Source organism: Zonotrichia albicollis, chromosome 2, assembly GCF_047830755.1.
Source record: "Zonotrichia albicollis isolate bZonAlb1 chromosome 2, bZonAlb1.hap1, whole genome shotgun sequence".
NCBI classification, from domain to species: Eukaryota; Metazoa; Chordata; class Aves; order Passeriformes; family Passerellidae; genus Zonotrichia; species Zonotrichia albicollis.
The window spans coordinates 15053747-15068944 of NC_133820.1; the positions used below are offsets into that span (position 1 = coordinate 15053747).

Here is a 15198-nt window from a genome sequence, read left to right on the forward strand (position 1 = left end):
GCTCCGTGTGTCACCGTACAGGGCTCAGTTTGCTCCATGTGTCACCGTGCGGGGTTCACTCCGTGTGTCACCGTACGGGGTTGAGTTTGCTCCGTGTGTCACCGTGCAGAGCCAGCTCCGTGTGATCACCTTGCGGGGTTGTTGGCTCCGTGTGTCACCATGCAGAGCCAGCTCCGTGTGTCACCATGCGGATTTGTTCGCCCCGTGTGTCACCGTGCAGGGCTGGCTCGGTGTGCCACCGTGCGGGGCTCAGTTCGCTCCATGTCACCGTGCAGGGCTGGCTCGGTGTGTCACCGTGCGTGTCACTTCCTCCGGGCCGGTTAAACATTGACAGGCACAGGGCGGGGGAAGGCAGAGGCCATCCCTGCCGTGTGTCACAGTGCCAGGCACGGCCTGCGGCTGGGGCACAGCTCGGAGCAGCCTCCCTTCCCTCGCAGACAGTGTCCCCAGCACCCGAGGGACGTTTCCTGGGGACACAGGTGCGGGCAGGCCCGGGATCCTCCCCTGGATCCCCTCCAGCCCCTGTGGGCAGCGGGAGCCGGAGGTGCCGTCAGAGGGAAGCGGTGACAGAGCTCAGCGCCAGGGATGTGATCCAGGTAAAGCCCTGGATTTGCTTCCCGGATGGAAGATAATTTAGCCCTTTCAGTCCTTTCCCTGCTCCTGCCTCAGCATGGAGCCTGCCGTGGGTGGCAGGAGGGGTTTGTGGCTCTGTCTGCTGTTCTGCTTCCTGGCATTTGGGGTTGGTGGCTGTCGTGGGGTGCCCAAAGCATTGAGCTCCTCTCTGGGCCGAGCTGCCATTCCTGGAGGGGATGATTATTGTTGTTATCCCCTGCCTGTGTCGTGGATGAGGGAGGGAGCAGGCTCAGAGCAACGTGAGTCACCCATGCACCGGCAGAGGAGGGGAAAAGCAGCCCAAAACAAACCCAGGCATTTAATTCATCCTCAGCCAAAATATCCTGTTTCATCTGGGGATCAGATTGTATTTCCCAGCCCTTTGAAAGTCCATTTTGAAACAAAGTAAAACAAAATATTATAGATCCCTCCCTTTCCTGCCTTGCTTTACTTCACCTCAAGCTGTTTACTGATTTTTGTCCTGGATTTGGCACAATGTTCTTGCCAGTTTATTCCTCCCCATGTAAAACTTTGCCCAGCTCAGGTTGCTTTGGATTTGTCAGGGGGGGGTATGAAGGCTGCTGTTCTGCTTGGAAATCCTGCTTGGTGTCACAGCTTCCTGGAAAAGGACCCAGCCCTGTCTTTTGGATTTGTTCCCTGGTGCTTTACTCAGGCTGTTTCGCTTGGTGTGACAGATGATACCAGCCCCTGTAATCCTGACTGGTTTGTGTGTGACAGCCAAGAGCTGTGACAGTGACAGAGCACACAGAAATCCCTGCAGGCCCTGCACAGTGACCCTCCCTCCCCACCTGCCTGCTGGGGACTCCTCCACACATAAAACATGGAAGTAAAAATACCCCAAAACCTTTTAAAACACACTAGGAAAACCTGAACAAACAGGTGAAGAAATCAGCCCACAGGCTTGGCTGAAAATGTTGATTAAGTTGACAGGGAACCTTGAAGGTTCCCAGGGTAAACTAAAAGCTTGGAAAATGTGGATGAAAATGGGAAAAATGTGGATGAAAATGGGAAAATGTGGACAGAAATGAAAGCTGAGCCTGCCAGATTCCAGCAGGGAACGGAGCTCTGGTACCTCCTGGTGCTGCAGGGAACCCAGGGTGTCCCTGTGGTGACACTGAATTGTCATGCACTGCACAGAGCTGCCACAAAGAGCACCCCAGCAGTCAGAAACACTTTTCCTGACAAGAAATTTGGTCTGGCCACAAAACCACATCCCCTGGCCCGGGTTCCTTTCACAAAGGCAAGCTTCAGTGGCCCAGATGAGGAATTTGTAAACCAAGTGCAGTCAAAGCCTCTCCCACATATTTTGAGGGGGAGGAGGAGAATATCTGACAAGTGAATCACAAACACTGAAAAAGCAGAAAATATGGGAGTCAGGTGGTGTCTCACACCCAGAATCTGTGCATTATTTCTGACCACAGTGGAGAAGTGCAGGTGGTTTATTGTGGGGTATAGGAGGCACTCTCAGGTTTTGAGGAATAACTCTGGGGATTTTTTTTTGCATTTTCAGCCTTTCTGAGGACTCAGTCTGGGCAGCTGGGGGGGAGATTGGATGTTTCTCATCCTCAGAAGTGCAGCAGCTCAGAGAATTATTTTTCCTAATTGTTCAAAACTTTAATGGTGCAGCTGGAGCTGCCCTGGCCCTGTCAGTGCTGAAGCAGGAGGGGCTGAGGAATGGGAGATCTGCAAGAGGAGGTTTCTCTGTTGAAAACAAATTCTTCTGTGTCTTTAAAACAGTTATTTGAGGAAGGACTCTGCTCTGCTTCCAAACCCTCCCTTATTTAATCTTTTCCCCTTGGTGGTGGAACAGGTCACACAAAGTCACCCTCGTCACAGCAACCAAACTCATTCCTGAGTTTCTTCAGGAGTTCTGTCCTTCAGCTCTGTCCTCTCAAGCATGCAGTGACCACTGGTGGCTTCCTGCCTTGGGGACCAGGAGAGAATGCTCCAATGGAGAGCTTCCAGAAATGCATTTTGCTCCCCCTCATCCTGACTGCCTCGCTGCCAGGTAGGATCTGTTCATAACCATGGGATGAACCAGCATGGACAAAATGTGGGCACTCATTTCAGGGTGGTGGAAATGGCCTTGGGGATGAGCTCAGGCTGATTATTTCAACTGTTTGAAAGGAGATGTTTGTATTTCAAGCCTGAACAACCTAAAGTGTGCTTGAGTGTGAAGGACTGAGCAGAATGTGGGGTGGGAGGGCTGCCCTCTTTCAGTTTCCTTGTTTTTCTCTTCCTCCTGTTTGGGACTGCTTTTGAGGGTGTATCTGTAGAGAACTCAGCATCAGCAGCTGGTTTTTACTTCCAGAAGTAAATGCAAATTATCACATTGCTAGTTTACCACCAATTCAGATTAAAAGTGTCTTGGTGGCAAAGCTTTAGAGGAAAAGCGAATATCAAGTGACTAGTTGGGTAATGGAGACAAGGTTGATTTTTTTTTTTTTTAATTATAGTCTAGTTGGAATTTTAAGAGGCTCTGACAGGAATGAGCTGCAGTGGGATGAGGGGAAAGGTGTTGTCATGGATTAACAGTGAAAGGAAACACAATGCAGGGATAAACACTGAGTGTTCTGAGCAGGGGAGCTGCACAGGGATGTGTGGCATTCAACAAGCTCTTAAACAATCTGGTGAAGAGGAGGGAGCTGTGAGGTGGCAGACTTTGCAGTGCAGAATTACTTAGGGCAGCCAAATCCAAAAAGGGACCAGGAAGATTTGCCAGAAATTGTCATGATGTCAGATCTGTAAGTAAGAAAGGCAGAGAAAGCATTCAATGCAAAGCCTCTCTTAAATGCAGTGTCTAGTGGAGAAAATAATAGATGCCTTGGAAAGAGAGAAAATTGCTGAAAAAGGGAGAAAATTTCACCATTTAATGTCTTCAGCAAGGGCAGGTAAAATGAAACCTGGCATGATGTAAACCCACAGAAAGGTTTCATCTCAGATATTGGCTGTTTTGTTAACCCTTCCATCACAAACAGGACAGATCTGAGAAAGCTACAAAGTGTGATGGAGCTGTTCTAAGGTACAGAATAAAGAATCATAGGAGGATTTGGGTTGGAAAGGACCTTAAAAATCTTCCAGTTCCAGCCTCCCTGTTTGGGCAGGGACATTTTTCACCAGAGCAGGTTCCTCAGTGCGCCATCAGCCCTGAACACTTCCAGGATGGGGCATCCAAAGCTCCTCTTGCCTAGGAGGGAAGGATAAAGAGGCTTCATTAGACTGGGGTATCTTTTTCCTGCTTGTAAAGAAGAATAAATGGTAAAAATGTATTAAAAAGATGAATTTTATGGAAGTGAATGGTGAAATGATTATCCATAATTTCTCGTAGCAAAAAGAATTTGTGGTAACCACTAAAAGTATCAGATTTAAGGCTAATCAAAGACTGTTCTTTTCTCAGACCATGTCATTAAATAGTGAAGCTCATGGTCACTGGCTGTGAGGGGTATCAAATTATAAACAGGCTGAAAAAAACATAGAAACAAATATCATAAAGGGTAGATCCATAGGTGCAGAAGTGTCACCATCATATTTGCTGAAAAATCCCTTCACCAGGATTTCTTCTCTTGGGAAGCTGAGGAAACCTCAGAGAAAAAGGAAAACAATAATTATCTGATTTGCTTCTCCTGTGTTTGCTGCTTTGGAATGTGGTCTGGAGATTCTTTTTATCCAACATATGAATTGTGAGGATAGAATCAGGAGTTTTTAATTAGTATCTTGTTAAGCCTTCTGTCTGTATCCTTTCATGATATGATATATGATATGATATGATATGATATGATATGATATATAATATAATATAATATAATATAATATAATATAATATAATATAATATACCATAAAATAATAAATTAACCTTCTAAGAACATGGAGTCAGATTCATCATTTCCTTCCCATGATGAGGACCCCAGAAAATACCACAAAAAAGCAATTTTTGGCTCAGGAAATCCCTGGATCTCTATTTTTTTTGAGCACTGGGAAGTTCTACCAGGGATTTCTGTCAAATATTGAGTGAGAGGAGAGAGCAACACAAGCCTGGGGGCTGTGGAGAGGTTTGTGTGCAGGTGGGAGGAAATAACGAGTTGCTGAGCATCAGGAGTCTGGTATTACTTGACAGAAACATCCTGTAAGCATTTAAAAATTCTTGTTAACACGAGTGTACGAGCCAGTGCCTCGCTGCAGGCTCTGACAAGCTCTAACCTACTTTGGTGTTCAAAAAGCTCAGCTGCAGGGCTGTTGGGTTTTGAGACAAACTCGAGGTGCTTTATTTATTTATTTATTTATTTATTTATTTATTTATTGTTGTGTGTTTAACAGCTGATAGCAGAGCTGTGGCTGGAGCAGTGGTGAGAAAGGGGAGGTAGGAGGCAAGGTGGGATGAGCAGGAGACTGAAGAGAAAAAGGAATTTCAAAGAGGCGGTAAAGGAAAAACAAAGATGTAGAAATTCAAACAGATAGAGCAGAGAGGGAAGGGAGAAAGACAGATATTGGATACAAAAAGTGAAGGATGAAAAGCAGTGTTTATGGAATGGCAATATGGGTTGAGAGGGGGAGATTATTTTGAAATACGATAATGAGGCTGAAATAAAAAGAGGAATCATTATGGCAAAAGGATAAGCTCATCCTGTTCTTCCCTGTGCTGCATCCAAATAGGTCACTCACAAAAGAGGAAAGGCAGAGCCAGCAGAGGACAGGAGGCAAGGAAGAGGAGGTAGCCAGGTCTCAGTGCCCTTGTTGTTGAAAATCCAGGGTGGAATAGTGTTCCTTTGGGGTTCATTCAAGTGGGGAATAAAATCATTGCTGATGAAGGGCAAGGGTGGCTCTATGGCAAATGAGGTTCCCTCAGTGCAGGCATCACCCTGCACAAGGTGCATTTTCATTTCTTCACAGCCTGCAGTGGTGTGACAGGGAATTTGTGTGGCAGAGCAGGGAAAACCCCAGCTCACAGAGGAGCTGGTTTGTGCTGTGTGTGTTGCTGGGAGGCACCTGGGACACCAGAAACACCATAAACACTTCATTTAAGCAAATTTTCACCGCTGCTGACTGCTCTGCAAACAGTGAGTGATGAGCCTCAGAGAAGGAGTCCTCCCTCAGCCCGGGGGTGATCAGGGAGCCAGCCCAGCATTTCCCTGCTCTCTGCCTGGGTGGGATCTCTCCCTGCTGCCGTGGGGGGAAGCAGATGCTAAAGCAGCTGTGGAGAGCTGAACACGTAATTCCTGTAAAGTGCAATGAGAATCTAGCCCTTAATTTGTTTAAAAGCAACCATCTGCAAGGTATTTTTGAAGCAGGATGCAAATGAAAGCAGCACTAACATTTTTTTCCCCCCAGTGCATGAGGCAAGGTCCAGCACTGGTGGCTGGGTTTGGATCCCTTTTGTGCCATGAATGTCCTCTGTGACCTCCCACAGGTGACTTTGTCACTGTTTGTGCGCGGCTTGGACAATGGAACACGCTGTTGGTTCAGGACTCCACGTGCAGAACAAACAATAAAAGCAAGGAGATAAAGAGGCAAAGGAGAAATCACCAGAACCATTCAGGCCACAGGTGGAGAAAGCTGATGGAACTCCTTTATTGGCTGGGAGCTAAATGCAGGAGAGGTTATGTCCCACTCCTGAGCCCTTCTGCCTCCCCAAGGATCCCCATGCAGGGCTCAGGGACCTTTCCCCATGGGGCAGCAATCAGGGAAATGTCATTTATTGCTCCAGCAGACATGGCTGGTGGAAGGAGATGTGGATCCTTCCTTACCTATGGACTGATAAAAAAAAATTATCACAGATAAATGATTAACTCATACCTACCTGCCTATACTGCCCTGAAGAAAGCAAAAGCAACACAGACAATTATTTTTAGAGCAAATGATCACTGATTATTCCTGTTTAGGGATAAATTTCAAAGATTAATTAACAGCAAGCATTGTCCTGAAAGTTGAACCATTTATTCAGAGCGCTGGCAGACCACAGCTCCTTGAAAAAGCAGAGTGTTTGCACAGGCATAGAAATAAATTCCAAGTGCACAGAGAACAGTTTGCATTAAGAGGGGCAGAGTGGGTAAGTTTTAATTTGAACAGAAATATGATTTACTTAATCTTATCTGGCTTTATTAATTATCACAGTAGGTAAAATTTGCTTTTCATTTAATGTTTTGTTGCTCACACACAGATATGCTCAGCAGACTGAGGGGCATGGCAGAGGTAACATAACCCAGGAAGGTGGAAAATTCTTGTGGAGGTTTTTGTAAACATGACAGAGCTCAGAGTCAGCCATACACAGAGCCAGGGAGAGCGAGGTTTGCACAATCCTGCAAAACAAAGAAGTCTGAAAACGCCTGCAGCAGGTGGGAGGAAAGAGAGGAGCTATTTATATTAAAGAACAATCCCTGGCACCAGCCTGGTTGGATGTACAGGGCTTAAATGTGGGCTGGGTGTGGTGTTTGTGAGGGTCCCTAGGACGAGGTGAGAGATGAGAATCTGACTCCATGTTCTCAGAAGGCTGATATATTACAATATTACAATACATTACATTACATTACATTTTTAATATATTATATAAATATATAATATTTATATTTTTATATATTTTATAAAAATAGTATATATTTTGTAATATATAATATTTTATAATAAAATATAATTTATATTATATAAAATATATTATATAAATATATAATATTTATATAAAATATATAATGTAAATAAATGATATTATATTATATTAATCATATCATATGCAAACATTTATATATAATATATATTTTTATGTATTATATAGATCTATTTATATATTATAAAATATTATATATTTTATAATATATAAACATATATAATATTCTATAATAAAATGCAATTAATATTATATAAAATTGGTGATATTTTATATATTTTATATATAAAATATATTTTAAAATATAATTATATTTATATATAAATATAAAAGGATATTATATTATATTATATTATATTATATTATATTATATTATATTATATTATATTATATTATATTATATTATATATAATGTGATATAATATAATCATTATATTATATCAATGATATAATATAATATTGTATATTATACTAAATAATATACTATATTATTTAGTATAATAAAACTATACTAAAGAAAGAGAAAGGATACACCCAAAGGCTTAACAAAAATGAATAATAAAAACTTGTGACTGACTCCTCAGAGTCTGACACAGCTGATGGTGATTGGTCATTAATTAAAAACAATTCACATGTTTGGATAAACAATCTCCCGACCACATTCCAGAGCAGTAAAACATGGAGAAGCTGAGGCTTCTCATCTTCCTAGGAGAAGAAATCCTGGCAAAGGGGTTTTTCAGAAAATATCATGGTGACAGCTGGGAACTGCAAAAGGCTCTGGGCAGTGGAGCAATGAGGTTCCAGACCCCAGTCCTGGGAGCAGCTCACGGAGGCACTTGTTGCAATGTCCTCACTGAGACTGGGCTCTGGTTCCATTTACACAAACTCCAAACACCCCTGTTGTGTGAAAAATACAGTGTGTCCTTCTCACATCAGCTGCTGACTGAAAAAAAATTTTTTTTCAATAATTTATAGCTAATCCATTAATGAATAAACTACCTAAAAACAAACTTGGTGTGAACAAAACCCTTAATAATTACTTCATTGCCCTGAATACTCTTAGCAAGGGAGTAATGAGCATTTCAGGCTTCCTTTCTCCTGGAACATAATTGGAGCACTTATTCTCAGGCCAACTTTGCTGGCATGGGGTTTTAATTAGACTGCCATGGGCTGCAGTGTCTAATTGCTTCCATCATGCAGAGCTCAGCTGGAAGCACTGGGGCACCACAGCAGGAATATTCCCTTGGGGAGGCAGATCCCCCTGGCAGGAGGGAAATGTCCATGCTTGGACTCAAAATATTCCTGTGCAATTGGTGGAGTTGGCACTGGGAGGCCCTGGGTCTATGAGGAGGAAAGGAAAACAAAATTACATTGGTAGGAATTTTTCAGCTCTGAAAAATATTGGTCAAAATTCACACTTCCTTTCAAGGAGTTAAAACTAATGAGTTTAAGCACACCTTGGATAACAGAAAGCCTTTAGGAAGGCTTTAGAAGAAATACATCACAATGTGTGTGATGAATGATTGAGGAACAGGGGAAAGAGCAATGATGAGGCTGCAAAAAATCAGTGGCAATCCAAGATATGGAAAAGGGACTGGTTACGCACTCCTTTAATTATTTAAAGTGTAGACAACTCATGTATTTTCCTAGTTAAAACGGGATTTTTCTGTAGGCAAAATGGTAGTCAGTGAATTACTGAAGAGAAACAGGTGATTTTGGAGTGGGAAATCTAAGCAGGATGTGAAAGAATAGATTGCACACCTCCATCTCTGAACCGGTTAAGATGTTCCACACTATCCAGCCACCTCTGCCGGTGTTGTATATGTATTTATGGACTGATTTTGGTTCCCTCATAGGTCTGGGCTTTTGTTACTCCATCACAAAAGGCCCTGAGAACGCCACGGTGCTGGCTGGCTCCGAGGCCAGGTTCAACTGCACGGTGTCTGCAGGATGGAAAGTCATCATCTGGCTCTTCCAGGGCAGCCCTGTGCTCACTGTGCTCAGCTCCCAGGGCTCTGTGGAGACCACAGAACGCTTCACCTCCAGGAACTACAGCACTGGGGATGAGTTCACCTCGGAGCTGATCATCCACAACACCCAGCTGAGTGACTCTGGCAGGATCGAGTGCAGCATCCAGCAGCCCAGCCAGAACAACTTTGCCTTCCTCTCTGTTCAAGGTGTGTATGGCTGATGCCCTGGGAAGGCTGACCTAGAACAGAGCTAAAGAATAAAGCAGGGATTTATGAAAACGGATGCACCTTGGGCAGCACCAGAGCCCAGCCAGGGCTGCACCCGAGATGAACCAAAATGGCCCCAAAATGCACGGCCGGGCACGGGCTCTGTCCCTGGGATCAGTTCTGCTCCATTTGCACCTTGCAGTTCATTGTCCTATTCCAGCTTTAGCCCAGGCAGTCCCACCCTGCTTGTTTTTCTCTCTCCAGCCCATGGGGTTTGTGCTCTGGGCTGAGATTTGGGTCATTTGTCCTTGGTGCCCAGCTGGAGCAGGAATTGTTTTGTCTCCCTGCTCTGGGCACAGAGTTCACCATCCCCTAATGTGAACCCAGACCCACACACTAAAGCAGCACAGAACCTGAAAAATAGAAAAGCTCAAACCTGAGGCATCACAGCCGCCAGCAAAAAGCTGTTTTATTGTGCTGCACTTCAGGGAATCCTCTGAGGAATTGCTCAGGTTATCCCTGGGAAGGAGCACATGCTCCCATTTCCCATCCTTTGCCTCCTGCCCTCCTCATCCTCATTTTACTGATTGGGCTTTAGAGTCCCATGCAGAGTGCCAATAGCAGAGGTTTTAACTGCCCCTGTTTTTTCCTGCTCCATCATCATCATCCTGCAGCCAGGAAAGCAGGATCTCAGCACCAGGCACCATCCATTTGTCAAGGAGGGGCTTGGTGCAGTGTTGATCTCATCACCCATCTGTAAACCTCTTCTTATATGACCTGAGCATATTTAAAACTTAGAGAGACACACTGTTATTTCACTATGTTGTCCTCCAGCTGGATATGTGTCAAGATGTCCAAAAAGTGCAATTTCCTGCTTTTTATTGGAAAGGTACTGAAAGTTGAGACTTGTGCTTTAGCATATTGGGTAATGGGCCAGTGTAGCTGAAATATCTGCATGTTTCCATCATGCATGTGGTATATCTGTATTAATAATTGTTTTCCACTTCATATCTCAAGGCTTAGCTATTTCTGGGTAGCGAGATAAGATTTAAAAACCACCAGCAGGAAAGCAATGCAGCGAAACGTTCTGAAGGAACAAAAACATCTTTTCCCTCCCACAGTTAATGGATCTTTACTCATCAAAAATAGCACCTTAACAGTAAAAGACAACCAAACAATTGAGATTGTTTGTGAAGCCTTAGGATGGGCTCCAGCTCCAGACATTGCCTGGATGACAAATGACTCTTTGGTTGATAAGTCGAGCTATGTCACCCAGCAAAGCCCAGGATCTCATGGCCTCCACAATGCCCTGAGCACCTTAACTCTGACTCCGAGGGACACGGAGGTTTTGACTTGTTTAGCTGACATAGAAGCACTCCCCAGCCCTCAGAATGCATCTGTAACTCTTATTTTTGACAACTCTGCCACGGGTAAGTGAATGTTTGTTGTGCTTTTCCAGTCCTGTGCTCAGGGCTGCGCGTTTTGTTCTGGTTGGTTTTGCTTTAGAAAGTTCTCTGTTTGCCAATGAAATCCTCTGGGGTGTGGGATTCAGGGCCAGGAGTCACAGCATGATGTACAGGTAGGGTTAAATGTACTTTTAGCAGTCTAATGAACCATGAAGCCCAAGGTAGGGCTGAGCAGGACAAAGCCAATGACAAATATCTGCCTCTGACTCCTGCGGATTCACTGCTAGGAAAACCAGCCTTTGCTCCTTGACCAGGAAAACACCCAAGGAATTTAGATCTTAAATACCCTTGATCAGAGCATGCCAGCCATATTAAATTAATTTCTTACAAAGCCAAACCCTTGTGTGAAATTGTTCTCTGGAATATCCAATACCAGTTTTACCCCTGATTTGGGAAAAAAACCCCTCCCAATTTCTGCACATAACCCAGAAAAAATTCTGTCCCAACACATATGGAATTTTTTTGGGCTGAGCATTAGGTTGATTTTTATTGGCTTTCACTTAAAGAAATCCAAAGTTGCTTTAATCCAAAGTGGGATGTCATGCAAATCTCTCCAGAGCAGTTAGCAAGGCCTTTGATAACTCTAAATATTTTTGCTAAGGTTGTAATCATGCTGACAGCTTCTCTTGATGAACTGATTCTTCCTCTGCAATGGGTGAACAAGGCACACACAAAACATCCTTAGAGGGTATCAATGAGGGGTTTGGTACAGACATTTTGACACATAAACAACGGAGAAGATTGAGTAGCTGTGCCCTCTGTTTTCTGTATGAATCATTATTAGCAGGCCTTTTTCAGAAGTGTTTGCTTGGAAATGCAGGTGGAAAAGGTGATTTTACCATCCCTAATATGGCCTTTTGTAGTCACATTGATCTTAATTACTGACTAAGCAAAATAGGACTATCCTGAGGAAATTAATAAATTCCCCTGCCCACTCATTTGTGATGTTTCCATAGCTACTCCCTGCAAATCAGAAGAGGAGAAAAACAGATGTCATGAAGCACTATTAGTGTGTAATTTGTGATTGTATAGGACCATCATTCATTTCTCTTTGGAAATACCATTGTGAAGCAGCAGCAGGCACTCAAAATTTGACAGGAGAGGAGAATCTGAAGTCTTTAAATGATCAGGATGAAATGAAAGTATGGAATTTGTGACACAGGAAGGTATATAATGTATGTATCATACTCAAATCTAAGAGCTTGTCCCAGTTTTCATACATGGGCTCAGCCTTAGCTGGCTCTTGGGAAAGAACACAACCAGCTCCAAAGATATAAGAAATCCTTCCCAAAACTACAGAAAGATCAATTTCCCCCTTAAAAGCTGGGGGAATCAAATTCCTTGTTTCTCTCAAGCAATACAAGAACTACAGAAAATCTGAGCCCTCTCCAGCCCCTGGGGAGGGAATGTCCCTCCTTGCTGCACCTCTGGGTCAGTCTTTCCATGCAAAGTGATGCATTTTCTTGTCACTCACTCTTCTTTTGGGAAGTTTGGCTGTGCCTGAAATTTGGGAACTCCTACAGAGTTTTCCCAGGAGATGCATTCACAGAGCTGCTACTTGGAATGGGATCCATGGGGCAGTTCCTTAGCTGGGTCCAGGCTGTCATTGGTTTTGGTGTTGAATTCCTGCAGGCTTTTTGACCTGCAGAAGTTGGGGACGGAGAGCCTCCCATGAGCCTTTGGATGTCCTTTGCTTTTGGGCTCAACCAGAAAGCTCCAAAGTGTCCAAGGAGACACGTGCAGGTTTTTCCAGTCTCTCATTCCTCACTGCCTGGGAAAATCCCCTTTTCTGCAAACACTTTGTCAATGTTTGGACAACGTAGGGAGGAGCCCGAGGTCGGGATGGCAGCAGAGGATGGGCCCTGTGGAATGAGGAAGTGGCTCTGTCCACACTGAACACTCCATGGAGCTTGGTTTGCATTTCCTAAGGACTCAAAGGGATTTAACTCCTTCACCCCCTCGTGCAGCCCTGTTTGTCCTCATTCACACCCAGCTCCAGCTTCTTTCTGCACCCTCCAAAACTGCAGATACACAAAAATGCTGAAGCTGTGGGAGTGTTTGTGTTGTGCCCTCTCCTTGTGGCTTCAGCTCCATAAATCTCTTGGAGATAACCTGACCCTGGCAGGGACTGAAACGCCTTGGTGTGGCTGGTGCAGGTGTGTTCAGCTCCTCCCTTCTCACCAGGGTTAAGCTTTCCCCTCTAGCTAAATAGATGTCATTCATATTTTGGTCATCTTGAAACCCCCATGGCACCTCTATGGAACAAAAAGTAGTAAAATGTAGATATCTGTTGCAGTACTTCTAGATAAAAATACTATGAACAAGTTTATCATCAATTGATGGCAGTCTACAGGATTTATTGTTAATTTTCAGCAGTAAATCCTGTAATTTTTTCTTCCAGTAAAAATGAGTGCTTGGATTTTTTCCTAATAGAAGAAATTCCAAACATGCTGGTTGAACATTAGGATTAGAGAGGACTGGAACAAATTGCTTAATGACAGTGACCTGAGCTTTGAAGCATGCAGGTCCCTGGCAGAGGTTCAAGATTTGTAGGAGGTTTTGGTTCTGTATCTTTTGAGTCTGAAACCTCCAAACCCCAAGCAGACACCCAGGAAAGGATTTAGTTTGAAAGGATTTGGATTAAAAGGATTTAGTTTATTCCCTGCCACAGGTAAACCTGGTTCCCACATAAGGGAATTTCATCAATTGCCCTGACCTTGAGCAGCTCCCAGTCCCCCTCGTTCCTGTGGTGCCTTTTCCAGAAGCTGTGTGGCTATGGAGTTGTTAATTGGGACCTCAAATGAGAAAAAGGCAATTAAAAACCCATGGAACAGGACTGTGCCAAGTGTGCACATATCTCACACCTGTAATTTGGATTGGAAGATTGTTTCTAAACTGCCAAAAGTGTTTTGGGGCTGATTTCCAAAGGGAACCCAAACTGGAGGTGCTTCTGGAATATTTGGTCAAACCAGGGGGCAGGATGATGTGGCAAGCAGAACTGGCATCTTCCTTGTGCATCCAGCTGCCTGAAAAATATTCCCCAGCCCTGGAAGTGTCCAAGGCCAGGAATTGAATAAACCTGGGATGGTGTAAGGTGTCTCTGCCCATGGCAGGGGGTGGAACTGAGTCATCTTTGGGGTCCATTCCAACCCAAATCATTCCATGATTCTATAATTCTAAATGCAAGATATTTTTAAAATTCTGTGGACGTGGGGGCTGTTTGGTCATAGCAGCTGATTTCAGCAAGACACTGAATTATCCTTAAATCCCCTCATTTAGCCCTGTAGATTACAGCAAAGATGAAGGAATCAGTTAATGTGAGCATGCTGTAGAGAAGATGGGTCAGTAGCTGTGTGATCTCCACTGGTTTTGCTCTTTGGTGCTTTTTAAGTGAGGAACAGGAGTCCCACCAAGCACATCCCAAAATCAAACACTTGTTGAAATCATTGAGAGAAATCCCAAGGTGGAATTGATTACAAAAATAATTTTTCCAGGCTAGAGATCACCAACTGTTCTAATCCTCTACAACTCTTGCTGTGGTTTGTGGGGAGAAATGGACATTTTTTTTCAAAGCAGTTCACCTTATTAAAAGGGACACACGTACACATTTGATCAAATTAATTATAACCCAAAATACTTATTTTCTCTCCACTGACAAGAGCAGCCAGGCAAGACATTCAATATTTGCAGTATGAACACCTAAACTGAATCTTAACACCTTTCCTCAAATGTCTCCAAAGGACTCTGGGATACCCAGCATAATTATAAAATAAAGTTAAGTTTGATGTTTGCAATCCTGTGCTTTTCAGAAAAGAATAAGCAGTAGGAGAAGCTACAACTGCAATAAAGGATTTGAATTCAGGAATGTTTTAAATTCTTGGGTGCCATCCATAAAAACAGAGTCTGTCATTTGGAAAACACAGCCTCCTTGTTAAATATTCACCAAACATTCAATAGCATCTGCCAGAAAAGGCAAACATGCTGAAAAGGGTGTTGTGAGGCTCTGATAGTCCAATGTTTCTCCATTTAATTTAACAGAAAATTATTACAGTGAAGACAACACGAGCACGTGGGTTATTGTGCTTGCAGTTGTGCTTTCATTCCTTGGCATTGTTCTCCTGGTCGTTATTGTTGTGGTCGCTGTGCGCTGCTGCCTGAAGAGGAGAGGTGAGTGAACCCTCACAGCTGGGCTAAACATTAAAAAGGGGTTTTGGTAAGACATAAATCTACTTGTGTCAGTTCTGATGCTGCACAAATTTTAATTTTACTTCTGTAAGCTGAAGACTGAGCAGGCACATCCTGCTCTTGGCCATGACCTGTTTAAGA

General features: G+C 43.7%; 1 protein-coding gene across 1 annotated transcript in view; it reads left to right on the forward strand.

Moving 5' to 3' along the window:
* Positions 1 to 313: 313 nt before the first annotated feature.
* Positions 314 to 15198, forward strand: part of IGSF5 (immunoglobulin superfamily member 5) — a 31507-nt gene continuing 16622 nt past the window's right edge. The window contains exons 1-5 of the mRNA XM_005494263.4: positions 314 to 596; positions 2444 to 2641; positions 9086 to 9406; positions 10528 to 10836; positions 14911 to 15039. Of these exons, the coding sequence (XP_005494320.1) occupies positions 2584 to 2641; positions 9086 to 9406; positions 10528 to 10836; positions 14911 to 15039 (817 nt within the window). The 5' untranslated portion in view covers positions 314 to 596; positions 2444 to 2583. The remainder of the gene's footprint in view (positions 597 to 2443; positions 2642 to 9085; positions 9407 to 10527; positions 10837 to 14910; positions 15040 to 15198) is intronic.